The 16,683-nt window shown below is 43.3% G+C and overlaps 1 protein-coding gene across 2 annotated transcripts in view; it reads right to left on the reverse strand.

The window, feature by feature from the left end:
• The window catches only part of ep300b (EP300 lysine acetyltransferase b), a 38,389-nt gene that overhangs the window by 14,397 nt on the left and 7,309 nt on the right, over window positions 1-16,683 (reverse strand). For both annotated transcript variants that reach the window (XM_080010232.1, XM_080010231.1), the window contains exons 7-22: window positions 16,369-16,474; window positions 14,322-14,450; window positions 13,987-14,104; window positions 13,110-13,293; window positions 12,709-12,786; window positions 10,954-11,039; window positions 10,576-10,722; window positions 8,519-9,070; window positions 7,867-8,115; window positions 7,147-7,345; window positions 6,458-6,576; window positions 2,899-3,138; window positions 2,628-2,716; window positions 1,412-1,492; window positions 702-758; window positions 329-406 (exon numbers count right to left, since the gene is read on the reverse strand). In XM_080010232.1, coding sequence (XP_079866358.1) covers window positions 329-406; window positions 702-758; window positions 1,412-1,492; window positions 2,628-2,716; window positions 2,899-3,138; window positions 6,458-6,576; window positions 7,147-7,345; window positions 7,867-8,115; window positions 8,519-9,070; window positions 10,576-10,722; window positions 10,954-11,039; window positions 12,709-12,786; window positions 13,110-13,293; window positions 13,987-14,104; window positions 14,322-14,450; window positions 16,369-16,474 — 2,512 coding nt within the window. The remainder of the gene's footprint in view (window positions 1-328; window positions 407-701; window positions 759-1,411; window positions 1,493-2,627; window positions 2,717-2,898; window positions 3,139-6,457; window positions 6,577-7,146; window positions 7,346-7,866; window positions 8,116-8,518; window positions 9,071-10,575; window positions 10,723-10,953; window positions 11,040-12,708; window positions 12,787-13,109; window positions 13,294-13,986; window positions 14,105-14,321; window positions 14,451-16,368; window positions 16,475-16,683) is intronic.

Here is a 16,683-nt window from a genome sequence, read left to right on the forward strand (position 1 = left end):
ACATACTTTTAGAGAGAGAAGATATCCAAAAGAATAGAACCAACCTTAAAACATAAACTGGGTGTGTTACGTTGCAACACTAACGCCTTGCTAGCTGCTAATGAATGAATGAATGAATGAATGAATGAATGAATGAATGAATACGACTAGTCGGAGGTGCCACTAGGAAGTATCCTGATGTCAGTATGACCAAAACTAGATGGCATTAGAGTTGCAACAATATCTTTTTGAACAGGTATGAGTGCTTAACCTTTATAAATGACAGTGTGCAATTCAAAAATAATTGTACAGAAAGGTAATGAGCACAATGTGCATGCGGCCGGCTCACCCTGATGGCCATATGGTGTCATTATGCAGGACGCAGATCTGGTGCATTTTACGACCACAGTCAATACATTCCACAAGCCTGCGGAGGAGAGCGATAACAGAAGGCATTAGCGAGGAACAGGTATGGAGGCCAAGCGTGACATGAGTGAAATATTCACTTTTGAGCGACAACCATTGTACATGAAGCAAACCGATCTCAGAATCAAGCTGTCTGATTGGGGATTTCAGCAACCCTTTACTAATTCAAATGGCTTGGATTAAAAAATAAGGACAGAGAACGTAATGAGCAGAGCTAATTCACACAAAGCATCCGTTCTGTTTGAGAGAAATCCTATTAGAGTGATGGATGAAGATTAATATATAAGAGAACATACAACTCCGGATCGAGTGTGTCGTTCTTCTTTCTCTGGAACTGTTCTTTGTTGATGGACCTACAAGGAGGGACAGAGAGAACCGAATGTATCAGAAAAAAACAACATGGCGCCAACATTAAAGCTCTGCTGTCAGTCTGTGGGTGGGGGCAATTTGATGTGGCTGGCACAGTGGGAGCTTTTGGTCTTAGCGGCCAAATGAGTTGTTTTCTTATGGATCTTTGCAACTGTTTGACACACCGCAGAGCATTCCCATTGCAAGAAATAAAATATCTTGGAAAACAAAATAATTTCAGAAAACAAACAAAGCTTTCAGTAAGACCTTTTTTAGGGCGACCAGAATATTACAGATGGGAGAAAATGCCATGTCAATCGTGAGTAAAATTAAATAACCTTTAATGAGTGGAGGGTGTGGAGTGTGATTGAGTGTCAGAATTATTCAATATACAGTTCTTTTCAATCACAGAAAACAAGACAAACAAGTAAAAACATGTAATGTGTATAAAAATCAGGATATTTTGAGAGCTTTAATATTCTTATAAAATGCAAACCACCTATTAAAGTTCAGCAAGTAGTATTATTACTACTAGAAGTAGTAATAATAGTAATAACAACAATAGAGACAACTAATTATAAAATATGAAAAATAATAAATAAAAACACAGAGTAAAGAGAGCAAATATGTAGTGTTATGAAGGGAGGCAGGTACTTACGTTTGGGGCTGCGAGGGGTCGTCTCCCAGGGAAACGCTCTCGCCCTGGATTTCGTTGAAACACTTCTCACAGAAGTGGTACCTGTCAGCAAGAAGCCCATATTTTGGTGAACTACACCGTTCGCCAACAGCACAGCCAATCACAGAGAGGGCACGAAGAAGCAGCCGCCAATCAGGGCAGGACAGGCCAGGGGGTGGGCGCACAGGAAGGAGGCAGAGGGCAAGGTAGGTCGTCGCCGGGAGGAAGCAGCCAATCGTGATGCGGGGTTTTTGTGTGGGCGGTAGGTTTTGATTTTGCACGTAAATTTCGGAGTGGATGATTGGTCACACCAAAGCAGGCCAATGCAGACATCACAAGCGTTAAAAAGGAGGGAGAGAAGGGAGGGGGAGAGGGGAGATGGGGGGAAGGGGAGGGTAAAATGAATATTAAAAAAGCGTGGAAATAAATTGTTACAGGTCAGGGCGAGGACAACGTCAGGACATAGAGACGAGGGGCGGGGCGGGACAGAATGTAAACAACCAACAGAGGACAGAGAGCCAAGGCAAAGCAAAGATTAGCATCAGACGTCCAGTGGTAAACAACAACAACAACATTACAGCAACATGAGAGACCAAAAGGAGCTGTGGAGCAGGAGGGGGGGGGGGGGGCACGGGGGGGAATACGAGGCTCCAAACATGAAAGAGTTGATGAAGGGGGAAAAAAACACAAAAAACAAAAGATGGTGGTGCAACAGGGACCCATCATCCTTTCAATTCATTTATAAAGTGGGAACCTTTCTTCTGGTGCGGAGAATGCACTGTTCTTTTATTATTCCCCAGCAACAAAATCAAATGCAAAGCTGTGAATTTCGAGCGGGGTGGGGGCGGCTCTGGAACCAACAAGTCACTGCTGCAGAAGAAAGGAACTCATCTTATGAATGAAAAAGTAATGAAAATTTAGATAGATAAAAAAAATAAATAAATGATGAAAGATGGAGATGGTGCCAGGGTAACCATTTGAAGCCAAATTAACATTTGGACTAATTTGTGATTTAACAAAGCTACGTTGCAGATTTTCCAGTGTGCAAAATACAATCGGACCTAATCAAATTATTTTACAATTTTCACTGCAAAGACAGTCAATGTCATAGTTGGTTTAGTTCCAGCTCTATGCCCATGACCTGTGTGTGTGTGTGTGTGTGTGTGTGTTTTGGATTCAGCATGTCTACGCTCCTTACCTGTTCTGGTAGCTAAAATAGGCAGCGTCGCGTTGGATGGTGCATAATTGTTTTCCATAGCAGCACAGAGTTTGAGGAGAAAACTCAAGCTGCAACGATGGGTAGGGGGAAAAAAAGGGTGAGGGAGAGACAATGTTATTTGTGCAGCTATTCATCTGTTAAAAAAAAAAAAAAAAAAAAAAAAGTAGGAAAATACATTTGTAAGTTGTAACGTGAATATGCCCAATATAAAAAACTCAACAGAAACGAGCGAACAGAACATCAGCCTCACCTTCCGCCCGCAGCAGTAGCCCAAGCCCTGCATGACAGGGTCAATCTCCAACTCAAACACCTCCGCCAGCTTGGAGCAGTACTTGTAGACGCGGGACGTCTTGCGGTTGTACAGCCAGGCGTTGTTGAACATGAGCCACACGTCATCCACGTACTGCCAGGGCTCCTGGTACTGGCCCGTGTCTAGCTTGCGCTTGATGGTGGACAGATCCATGGGGTTCTTCACAATGTCAAAGTAGTCCTGTGATCCGGGGAGAGGGGGCGGGCGGGTTTGATCCAGGAGAGGTTGGGGTTAGGGTGGACGAGGTGGTTTGTGACGAAGCGGGAGCAAAGATCGTCCGTAGGTCGTCATCAGCGTTGGATATAGTCGTAGTGAAAAGTAAGAACGCAGGATAAGGATGCGATGGAGGCATGGTGAGCAGTCAGGAGGCACCGGAAAAGGGGGGAGAGAAGAGGGTGCAGGGGGGACAAGGTTGTTGAGCGCTGCAGAGAGGAGGGTTCGTGTGCAGACAGAGACATGACAGCTTCTCCCCTCTGGCTCTCCGCTTGGCACCCAGTCGGTAGACTAGTGTCAGTCTATAGCCAACAGGAACCGGCTGGTCCCATTCTAGTAATTACAGATTGGTCGAAATACAGCTACAGTCAGTCAATTAACACTATAACTGACCTGTTCGACTGGAACCGGTTAATACGATTATTAAAGTGATTAGAGCCCGAACGATGTGTCGGCTTGGCCGATATATCGGCCATTATTTGACTTTTTTGACCACATCGGGATAGGCAGTTATGCAGCCGATGTGTCTCGATTTTTAAATAAACAAAAAAACATTGATTATTTATCCTGTACTTGTCTGTTTTACATTACTCACCAAAATAAGAGCAAATGTCAAGACTAGGAATTATAAATCCATCCATGTTTGTTTACACTCGCATTTAGACACAAACACGGCTTTCAAAGCAGGAAGCGATGCTGCGTTCATGGAACACTGGGAAAACAAATGTGTTTCAGAAGTGATGATGCGTTCACTGGAACTGGAAAAAAAAAAATGTAATTTAATATCATGTTGTACTTTTGTTTTTTTTAATCCATCAAAAAGTTGTGTCTATTTTTACTTGTTTGCTTATAAGTTAAAATGTTCTCAAATATAGAAACCTTAATAAAATCAAAGTTTTTCAAATTGATTGGAAAATGTTGCACTTTTTGCCCAAATATCGGTAATCGGTGGGCTAGGACTATCCAAACTCGGGATCGGTATTGGACCCAAAAATTTGGCATCGGTCAGGCTCTAAAAGTGATTATCATCTTTTATGGCGGACTGGAGTTGAATGTTGGATATTCCCCCCCAGAGGCTTTTCAGGACAGGGGAGATGATGTGGGTGCAAAGCGGAGGTGAACAGAGCAATGATAACAACAGGAACACAGCAGAAATAGTCAAGACTTAAAAAAACAAAAAAACCAAAACCTATTGCAGCGTGACACTAGTGAGCATTGTGGCGCTTGGCGTTAGCCGTGCCATCAGCTTGAGCAGCAGTGGCATGGCAGCATTAAGGCCAGCGACGCTGAAGCAAAGCAGCAGTAAGGGAGGATGAATCTCCAAGTCTCACCCGCCGTTGCCCCCCTCCCCATCTCTCCTTGACAAAAATTTAAAAAACACAGCGGTTTCTCAGCATTGAAGACAGGAGAGAGACAGGGACAAAGAAAGGGAGATTTGGAGGGAGGCTCACCCATTTAGTAATGATAAAAATACGAATTGATGAATCTAAAAAGGAGGGGCCTTAGAAACACAGGAACATCTTGACTATATGCTGCTGTGATGCCCCCCCCATGGAGCATGTGATACATGCCAAAATATTAACCTGTAGAGCCACATGTGTTGCATTTCATATTCAGCCATTCCGAATCAAAACCAGTGTGAAAATCCGAGTAGCCTAGGGTCGGTAACTGCTAGAAAGCTGCTGTTCATTATTGTTAGGATAGTAATAGTTAAGATACAGTTAGAGACTTAATCACCCCTGAAGGTGTTGGGGGTGGAGGGGCGAGCCTGTGGCCTATTGCTCAAAAATCACTGCATTTTTCTTTTTTTTTTTTTAATGAGTTAAAAATTCTGGGAGATTACAACATGTTTCTCATCTAGGAATTAAGTATTACCTATTTACCTTTTGTGCAGGACAGTAAACCAAATGTATTAATCGTTCCATTTCCACAAGATTCGGATGCAGTGAGGGTTGAAGGCATTGGCCCACCCCAACACACAAACCACAATCAAAGCTCAACACACGACTAACTACTGGCGAGGAACTGAACTAGGAAGCTAGGATGGAACACTAGGATGAAAACTAGAAAACACTGACCGTCAAAATAAAAAAAGATAAAAAAAATCTCAAATAAGTATTATGAAAAGCACTGTTCAGATGATCAGATGAGTGTGGGCAATAAAACAAAGCAATAGGCCATGGGCACGTTTTGATACTTGAGGTGGATTCATTTACCCTTCAGGGCCTGTTGATTTAAAATGCTTTTATGTGTTTGCGTGGGAGACAAACAAAAACAGCCATTATCTCGAGCCAATTTCCTGATGGGCATTAAAGGCATCTCATTGATCTGATATAATCTTAGATTTGTTCATATTAGGATTGCCTGATGACCCAAAAGGTAATTAATCAAAACTCTCTTGCAGAAAAGCACTTTGGTTCAAAAATAAAATAGGGCAACAATTTTCTTTTGTAAAAGGAAAACTGGGGAAGAAAAAATGATGGCCCCCAGTTTTCATTGTATCACCGCAGCTGTAAAAAAAACAAAAACATGTTGTACAATTTTTTGTACACACACAATAGAAGGGTGTTGATTGACAATTTATAAGCTGTTTGGAGAGTCGTTCCATTATTAAGCAGCTATGTTGATGTTCGATTACCTGCGTTAGGAAACCGTACCTAAATTGACAATGGAGTGGCACTTTTAAATAAGGAAAAAATATGGTCACTAGAAATAAATGGCTTTAAATCATTTTAAGTTGGGGATACAACCAACTTTTGTTCATATGGACTTAAGAAACTTGCCAATTGTGGGTCTTTAACACCATGGTGAGGTCAAAGGTCCTGAGAGATACCAAACACTGGATCAGTTATCCCAGAGTTAAAAGCTGTTTAGGTTTGAAAAGCTCAAGGGGACCTTGCGGAATTCAACCTTTCCGGTGGAACAAGTTATATTCCCCTTGATTAGAGTTAAGGAAAACGTCCATGCAATTGCTTTGATTTATCCTGTGAAATGAAACAAAGAATTAGACATGTATAATTCTCTTAATCTTTGTTGAACCTTATACTCTCATCCTCTAATGCACAAGATGGATGTGAAAGGCCAAAGAAAAAGTGAGCTGACATCAAACGAGAAACAAAAAGAACAATGACCACTATGGCAAAAGGAGCAAACAAAAACAAACTAACAAACAAAAAGGAACAACAAAACAAAGAAAATAACTACGTTTTTAAGAAGAGCGGAAGCAAATATGGCAGCCAGCGCAGTCCCTTACCAGGTTAGTTTTGTTACTAGTTCGAATACGTACGGGTATTCCCAGTAACTGGGGGTCCACCGGCTGACGGAAGGGCAAGGACTCAGGGTCCTGCCGGTACAGAGCCTCCAGGGTGGGCATTAGAGCCTGCCGCAGCTCCTCTGGCTTAAAGACTGGGGGGCAGGAGGGTAGAGGGAGAGGAAAGAGAGATTCAAAGAGTCAAAAAAAGAGTGGACCGGAGGAGTGTGGGGAAATATTTAAAATAAACAAAGGAAGACATCAGGAGATAAAATAAATAATGACAATAGGGCTTGAAATCACTGAAACACCACAAAGCATGCAGAGATAACATTTTTGTACAACTTAAGGTTCGCTATAATGGAACACCACACATTCCATTATTCACTCCTTGGAAAACACTCATTACTGGTCCTGAAAATTCTTAAAAACCTTCACCACCCACAAAAGCTTTTTAAGTGACTGGCTTTTTGCCAGAGGCATTGAATTTAGTTGTCCTATTGAGCACTAACTCAGGGACCAGTAATTCTACACTTCAGCGAACTTGAGCGAACAAACTACAATAAAAAAAGGAAACAACGTTAAAACAGGAAGAAACAATGACAGTTGTAGTGTCAATTGGATCAACATTTTTAGGGAATGCATCTTCAGCTTGAAAGCAAGTGCGAATGTGAAAATGTCTTCCAATAAAAACAGAGTGTGAAAGAATGTTGACGTGACCGTACTTTTTCTCTTGCTCTGAGCACTGGCAGGGGAACTGTTGGTGGTGGCAGACCCGGAACTTTCCTCTTCCTCTTTGGGCTCCTTCTTCACTTCCGGCTTCTTGTCCTCGCTCGTTGCTGTGGCCGGCGTTGTCGTTGACGACGAAGACGTATCCATGGGTTCGCCTTTACACCCATCTCCCGACGGCTTTTCCTTCTTGATCTAGGGGATGGGGACCAAACATGTCAGTTTTAATACAATACAGACCATGTGTGACAGATTGGGAAGGATGATGGTGTCTGCAGGTGGTGTCCGCAGGTATCAAATAGTTAAACTGAATACCTTTTCAGACTTTTTCCAAGAAAAATTTGAACAAAATTCAAGACTTTTTTTTGGACATTATTTCTCTGTTGACTGATGCAGAACAACTTGTTACATTTTGACAAAAATATATGTATGATAATTCAGAAATTCAAATGTAAGGCTATTTAATGCCTTTTAAAGCCTTATATTTGTAAAACTGAATTTAAAACATTTTCAGACTTTAAGGACGTGAAGACATAAGGACCATAATAGATGTATTTATTAGAAACAGTGCAATTCTTTAATTACATGATGTATTGATTGATTTATAATGACAATTTAATTATGTAAGCAAATGCTGTAATTTTAAATATAACGCAAATGTTTCAACCACTTGTCGGGCCGTTGTTCAGTTTTACTTAATCATTATGACTGTTCACCTCTGGTTTCTCCTCGGTCTTGACGTCAACTTGGCCCTTGCCCATCTTCCCTGAGGCCTTGCCTTCTCCCTGTGCCTCCGCCTCCTCATCCTCCTCCTCTTCCTGCTTCTTCACCTCCATCTTAATGTCTCCCTGGCTGGAGTTGGTGCCGTCAGCTGAGGCGAGCTGCGAGCTGGGATCGGCACTGCTGCTCTCAGAAGCCGGTGTGGACACCTGACCGTCTGCGGTCAGAGAGGACTTCTGAGACAGCTGAGAGAGAGAGAGAGAGAGAGAGATCTGATTCACATGCTACGAATGACAGTATGGCCCTTAATCTCAATTTATTACTGATTATTGACAGATGGCAGGAAGCAGGACTAATCCTATGGCCCAGGTCTATCCCATATACGTAAGCCTATTCCCTCTATCTATTCCATTTTATTCTATATATTTTTATTTTATTCTCTAAGTATTCGACTTACTGTATTACGTTTTAGGAATCAGTTAGCTGGTCTAGTAGAAAGAAATTTTCCTAGGACGTAATTACCGGGTGCGTTGCATTACATTTCACTGCATATATATATATATATATATATATATATATATGAAGGTAGGTATATGTATGTGACGAATAAACCTCTTGAATCTTATCTGTTGGAAGCAGGGGGCTCACCGGTGTCCGCGGGAACTGCGATGGCACATGAGAATTCTGGTTAGGCACCGATGGAGCCTGCCCCGCCTGGGGACCTGCGGAGGCCATACCCCCAAGTGCCTGCTGCTGAAGTTGATTGGCCTTCTCAGGATTAACCCCCTGTCCCCCAAGCTGCTGCTGCTGCTGCTGCTGCTGCTGCTGCTGCTGCGACGCTTGCTGCGGTGGTTGTTGTTGCTGCTGCTGCTGCTGCTGCTGCTGTTGTTGTTGGGGCTGTGGGGGGGGGAGCTGAGGCGGGTTGGGTGTGTGCGGTTGCGGGGTCTGCGAGCCAGGCATCGCCGGCGGCGTCTGATGGGGCTGAGGCGTAAGGCTGCGGGCCGGCGAGGGAGAGTTTGTTCGGAGGGGCGGACAGTGGGTGTGGACGTTGGGCTGGGTGGAGTTGGCGGGCGTGGGCAGGTTAGGTAGTGGCCCTCCACCTACACTACCGGGCCCCACAGAGCCTCCCGGGGCAGCGGTAGAGCCCGACTGCGGGGCAGGACTGCTGGCTGGGAGAGAAGGTGGCGTGGACATCTGGTTCTGTCAGAGAGAACACAACAGGGTTAGAGTTGCGCTCATAAAACTTTAATGGTTTATCAATAAGTATTTTCACCCTTTTCTGATTTTATGAATATTATTCAGAATTATTTTCATGTTTTGTCACATGTTAGAAAGTGCTAAAAACATGTCAAAAGACAATGATTTAGTACTGAATTGTGGAGTTAAACTTTAAACGGTTTCTCATCATTTTTGTGGTCCTGGTTTTGACTCAACATGGAGCGGTGATACTTGGCATGGCCCCTCCCCTAACACTATATAAACACCAGGTTGGAATTGGAGCATCAGTGGTGAAATAAGCTAAGCTAACGGTCCGGAGTTTGGGACTGGGCACCGGAGTTTTGAGTTTGGGCACCGGAGAGCGGGGAGTCCCGCAGCGAGGCAGTGGCACTTTGAGGTGAGCAACTAGAGCTGCGGACCGGTTTCAGCAGAACATTTAATCATGGAATTGACTTACTTCAATGTTAACGTTTAACGCAACTGGGCGTGGTGTCAGCGAACACGCCCCCAGCATCTCCAAGCAGAGGAAACCGCCCCCCCCCCCAAGATTTTGAAACCTAATCCTTGTACGTGCAAGTGAATGAGCTTTGGCTGTGCACCCCCCTGTGCGCTCTGCTGCTCCGTCCGTCGCTCTCTGGCATCTGGGCACCCCACCGCCAACATGTGAATATGCGGAGCACATAGTGACATCACTGGATTTCCTGTCGAAACTGTGGCCAAATCAGCCATGAATGAACGCTTTCATCGAGAGGATTACCAGCAGCCCGGCAAGCGGCGATTCCAGATTAATCGACCCGTTTTATCTGCGAAGATATGGGGCTGATTAACATCTGGCATGAGTCTGGATTTTAAGATTTGATCCGCAAGCTTGAGTCGAGGTACGCAGACCCAAGCCGCCCGACCATCACCAACAAAGTTGGAATGTCCTCCAGTGCAGAGATTCCCAACCACCGGGCACCGCGCATTTGCCACGGGCCCGTGAGAACGCGGGCAGGAATTTTTTCAGAAGTCATCTGCTCCGCAGCAGAAAGAAACAAAATTTATTAAATACATCTAAAATAAAATTAGCTTTGTTTGTTTGGAGAAAAGATTGGGCTGCGGAGCGGTTCCTCAGCAGAACCGTGCGTAACGTGCCCCCGACCCACACACAAACAAAATTGTAATAGATACTCCATAGTATGTGTTTTTTCAGAAGGAATATTCAAACGTGATTTTTGGCCAATGTTGACAGCCCTAATATGCATGAGTGGAGTTGTCTGCTCACAGCTTCTAGAAGCACATTGTGGCACGATCAAAGCAATTCCTCAAGTTCTCAGTCAAAAAGCTGTATCTTCATCTGTCTGGAAAGGGTTAGTCAAGTCTATATTATCCAGCGGCCCTCCCACACCAATTTTTAAAGCTCACACTAACACTCCAGCAGCACCCACCAAAAAATGGGTCATTAGTAGAAAAACCTGTCAAACTTGGAAATATGTTTGCAGCCTCACCTGTGGCATTCCTCCTTGCGATCCCGGCTGGTTCATGCCGACAGGGCCGGAACCGAGACTGGGACTGGACCCTGGAAACTGCCCTTGAGGAAGGTACTGGTTTTGTAACTGCGCCATGTTGGGCATCCTTGTCGGCCCCATGCCCATCTGGGAAGAAGGAAACAGGGCAAAATAACAAGCATTAATATTTTCAACTAAAAACAAATATACTGTTTTGTATTTTAACTGGCATTTTAGAATTGTCTCAAAAATGTTTGGGTTCAGAGTACAGGTAACTACTGTCCAGGCATTTTAAATGCTTGGGTAATAATTTTTTCCATCACCATTTAGCCAGAAATTATAATGTAATATACTTTCCAAAAACACAGTCGAGCTTACCTGGCTCATTGGAGCGCCCGGAGGAAGGGGAGGCGTTGACCTTTGGCCCATCGACTGCATTCCCATCTGACCAAACTGGTTCATCCCTGGGGAGGGAGTGAAAGATACAAATGAATAAGTGAGCGAGCAAACACAAGGAAGCGGAAGGGTGTTGTGTGCAGTAGGTCTGTGAAAGATAACCGCATTACCGCGGTCATGTGACGTCACCGCAACGTTGAGCTCATTACCATCATCACCGCAAATAAAATATATATAATTTTTGCTTGTGAAAGTTACCGGAATTGCATATGGTGTGTGATATGACAAACACAATAATCATTGTTAAGTTATCGACTGTCTTCCATTCCATGCTCCAGGACTTCGGGAGATACAAAACTTTAAACTTGTTCTGCTCGTTACTTCAGCTTTGCGCACCGCGCAGGGACAGTCCATAACACATATGGGGTGTTTTGTTTGTGTGTGTCCGATAATTAATAACTGTTCCAAGGGCTGTTCACAACTCAGAACTTTATCAGTAGAATCAGATTTGGCTGTTCAATGCCAATATTCCACTATTCAAGGGGGGCGAGCGATTGCTACGTTTCTCCGTGCCATGTCCCCCCCAAATAAAACAACAAAGAATTTTTTTTTTTGGGTTCCATTTTGAGGAATGGTGCACAGGTCTCCGCAATCGGAGCGCATGGGGCACGATTCACACATAAAAATATAGTCATGATTCCCCTTATGTATAATTCCTCATTGAAAATGTTATCCCTATGCAGTTTTGTAAGCCTTAATGCACACTGAGAAACCCCTGACTTCTCCACGGTAAGAAAAAATTCATACCTTCACAGCTAGGGATGCAAGTTGAAAATAATTTCCTTAATCGTTAGTCGTTAACCTTAACAATCGTCGATTAATTGATGACATAAAAGCTAATGACGTCACCAGGAGGTGGCGCCAACGTAGGCCCTCACACGCTATGATGCCATGCCCCATATCTCCAAGATTCTGCGGCTTGGCGCAAAGGGCGTGAGGAGCATCGCTCATTTCAAAATGGAGAATTTCAAGGCAAGAGTCTCTGAGCTAGTTTGCGCATACAGGGATTTTACGACCCATCTTTGCGCACTTTAAATATTTTAACTTTTTGCCCTCCTCCTCCTACAACGGAATGATCAGGATATTACGTAGCATATCCAGTCTGGCGTAGACATGGACAACGAGAGGTTAATAAAATTCCTAAACATTACTAAAATTATTATATACACAATAACAGACAAAATAATTTCGTTTAATACCTTTTATTGGAGTCATCACCATAACAACATATCACTTATTTTGTTTTATTGTCGTATCCTCTCCCTTGCTCTGTGTTTCCCCCACCCTGCCGTTCAGAAAGTGCTGTTCCCGTCTACCGTCTTCCATCTGAACGCAACATTAGTTGTTGAGCAACAATTAAAAAAAAAAAAAAAAAAAAAAAAGTTTCCTCCTTGGCATCGAGAAGCTCCCTATTTTCTATGCACAGCCATATTTGTTGTTTGTAGTTCTTCTGGCCTCCATCTATTCGACTGCCCCTTGTCGTTCCGGTCAGTACTACTTCCCGGCTTAATCAATTAAGTTCTTATTAGCAATTCATTGATGGTCAATTAATTGTTAACATCCCTAGTCGCAGCCCTAGTGTGCAGACAAGCACTTGTCTATTACTTACTGACAGAAAATGACCGAATATGCCGCTGCGTGTGTGTGTGTGTGTGATAGATGTAACCAGAGACTTACCTGCAGGATTCTGCATCCTGTTGACCATCTGGTTGGGTCCAGTGGGTCGGACAATGGACGGGTCGGCATGAGGGCCATCTGAGATGGGACACAAAACGAAAGACATCACAATCCTGCACACAAACGGGGCCCAAGACATTAGGATAATTAAATAAATACTGCAAAATTTACATTACAGAAAACAGGTGACCTTTGCCAATAATGTGGCGCATGACTGAGAGACGTGTGCGCTTTCATTAGTGTGCGGGCAGGATCTCACAATTCAAACAGGTTTTGATACAAAAAGGTCACGATTTGATTCAAAGTGATATTGATGAGATGGCTCACGGTACAATTCTATAACAATATTTTGACATTTTATACATAAAGAAGGGGGCAAAAATAAAAGCGCATGCACTCACTTTGGGGTGGTCCAGGGACCATGGGTGGCTGTCCCATGCCAGGAGGCACCTGCGGCAGGCCTGAGGGGGGCATGCCAGGCTGAGCGGGCATCATGCCCTGCTTCTGGAGTCGCGTCCGCCTCTTCTCCTCCAGCTCCTTCTGGATCTTGTAGATCTTCTCCGCTAGCAGGTGGTAGTACTCCGCCTGGCACAGGAAATCACAGAGTAAGAGTAGTGGTGTCATGGAACTTAGTTGATCCGCGCTCCATACGGATGGCCCCCCGTGGTTCGGCCCGCATGTGAACCGCGGATCAATTGTAAAATTTAACCATCAAACTGAAATTCAGTTTTACTCTGCTGTTACTTTTTAAAGTAATATTTCATAAATCTCAATGCAGAGTTGCAGTGAAACTAAAAGCGCAAACTATAAAAGCGATAGACAAGACAGATGTATGCTGTGTTTTACTCTGAAGTGCAATGATTGGTTCACGGTATGTTGCTGTTACTTAACGACATGTCGAGAATTAGCGGCTTTGTGTCACCGTTATGAGTCTGAGCGTCCGCCATATTGGAACAGTCAAGCGCTGCTAGTAAACAAATACGATGTGTATTGAGAAACCCAGACTTCTCGACAAAATCAACTGTAATTCGCTTGATTCTAAACAGATTTTCATGAAATTCAGTTTGTTATAAATGTGAGAAATTTAACATGATACAGGTTTCTTATAGGAAAGATATTCAGTTACTGAGGGCGGATCTAATCACATTTGTGATCCATTGCAGGAAGTAAGCGATAACAGGAAGATAATTTGGTTTTGTCAAAGGGTGGCTGCCAATAAAACAAACATTTTCTATAGAGGAAAGACATCGTTCACGCCAGTGTGTGTTAGATGCGCACCCTGCTGTTGGCCGACTCGTACATGTCCCCCTCCACTTTTCTTGCGTAGGCCACCAGGTTCTCCATCCGCCGGTCCTTCAGCGCAGCTGGGTCTGGAGTAGGGAAAATTGCCTGGACACTGCGCACACACACACACACACACACACACACACACACACACACACACACACACACACACACACACACACACACACACACACACACACACACACACACACACACACACACACACACACACACACACACACGATCATCAGCACTGAACGATAAAACTAGTCGTGATAATGCATCATATTTATTTGTGCGCTGCGTTGCGGGTGGGGGTGCGGACTCACAGCTTGTGGACGAGGTGGTTGCGCAGGTCCTGCGTTATGTCCTCGTGCCAGGACTTCCTCATGCCTGGTGCAGAAGGGGGGGTGGCTGTCGGCATAGAGCTCAGGTTGCCCACGGCGTCATTCATCAAACTGAGGAAAGACAAGGAAGGACAAGCAAAAAGAGGAGGAGGAGGGAAGGTAAAAAAATATATATTTTTAAGTGTTAATATCAGACTATTTTTCAAGAGATCTTGGAGCTTGTTTCCTATTGGGTGACTGGTAGAGGTGAACAAGACAATTACACAGGAGACGGTGACATTTTTTGGCGGCTTGAAAAGGTAAAAGCCAGAGGAGCAAAGGCAGACCTGCCAACCTTGGGAAAATATTTTGGTACCACAATAGTCTAACAGGGAGTCTGATTAGGATATACCCCTTGAAATGCATCATCTCGTAAAGTTGCGGAACATCTTTACCGACTGGAGATGTAGAGATTGTAATTTTCGCTTCAATTTCTGATTATTTAGAAGTCTGACCTGCCGATTCTGATTTTTATTCAATTGTATGTTCAAAATAAAACATTGACTTTTAAATATGTTTTCCATTGTCGTCCGATTTATATGCATGATCAGAGAATTTTCTCATCATTTGGTCTCACTGGGTACATCTGCTGTACGTCAATGAAAAATACATCACGTGATTTGATCACGCTCACATGATAGGACAGCTGCACATACGGACTACTGCTGCAATTTTCAGTTACCACACTAGTGAGATTGCTGACCTGTCACTGTGTGTTTATTATTGTTCATTATTCATGGAAGAATAAAAGAACATGAATCTGTCCCTGAGTTCCAATAAAATAAAACATGGAACGGACACCGAGTTCCAATAAAATATGGAACTCACCAAGTTTCAGTATAATGCAACTTTAACTCCCACTGAGGACGAAGCAACATATAACTAACATGTGACACCATGCATTAAAACAACTAAATCAAACGACTTGTTCTACTGAGTGACTCTTAAAGAACCAAGTCCCAAAAATGAGTGGAACCTTTCATCACAAGCAGAGCTTATGCACTACGAACAACCAAAGCAGATGCTGTAATGACAGCTCTAGATACGCAGTCTGCACAATTTTGAAATATTGTCAGGCGATAGATAAATTATTTATCTAATCTTCGTCGTTTCCCTTGAAGTATCTCTAACAGCCGACATTTTCTTTCTCTCTATTTTGAGCGTCTACTACATTACATTATGTTGGTATCATGTTTGAGCATCGGAACATTTTTACGAATACATGAGAACAGTATTGGCAGTGTAAATTTGATACAGAATCTGCTATATCTGGACACTAACTGGCCAGTGAAAACCTGCCAATTCTAGTAACCGGCCGATCAATCGGTGCGCCTCACATTTAAAATGTTAACATTAGTCACATTTTTGTGCTTGATTATTGCACCCCTACTTTCCATTTTACCTCAGCAATGCAGCGTTTCGTCTCGGTGGATAATAAAGCTCCGCTGCGTATCGGTGAAGTTGAGTAAGTGAGGGGTTACAGAACCACAAGCACAAGGTCGTAGCATCTGGTCCAATCCAAAGGATGTAGTTGTGAATAAATGTACAGTATTGTATTGATTTTTTTTCGATATTAAATTACTATATATATATATATATATATATATATATATATATATATATATATATATATATATATATATATATATATATACACACACAATTAGTTTTTTTTGGGGGGGGCGGGGCGGGCATAGGTTCAGCTGGCATTTCGTACCTGCGTATTTTGACCAAGAATTGCGTGGTTGGTACGCAAATTTCATGCAGGTTGGTAGGTCTGCAAAGGTGCAAACCCCCTGAAAGCAGGACATGGAGGTGAACATTTTTTTTTAATTATTAATTTTTTTCTGTGTAAAATCCTGAGCTTCTAATGTTCGGCAAATTAAACTATTCTTAAAAATGTCAACAGGTGCACAGTGTTTTAATCATTGAGGTGGCATACCAACATATCAGGAACAAAAGTCTCATTACAGGCTGGCAGGCACCCTACCTCTGTGCGTTCATGTTGTTATGAAGCATGGCGTCTGGCAGCAGACTGGACTGCTGGTTGGGGGGCTGCACTCCGACTCCACCGTTCACACCCATGGGATTCCCACCTGAGAGTGACAAAAATAAGCCACTTGTTTGTCAAGTGTTCATCCAAAACACAATTTCCGCTCACGCAAAATTCCTTTTCACATTTCTGAAATGTTCCGATATTGAATGCGATACAACGGGCCTACACGGGCGGATTTCTGACGTATTAGCATTAACACGGATGATGACTTTTTTCCCCAATGAAGGTGCTGTAATTATGACTGAACAC

This window comes from Zeus faber, assembly GCF_960531495.2.
Source record: "Zeus faber genome assembly, chromosome: 11".
Lineage (NCBI taxonomy): Eukaryota > Metazoa > Chordata > Actinopteri > Zeiformes > Zeidae > Zeus > Zeus faber.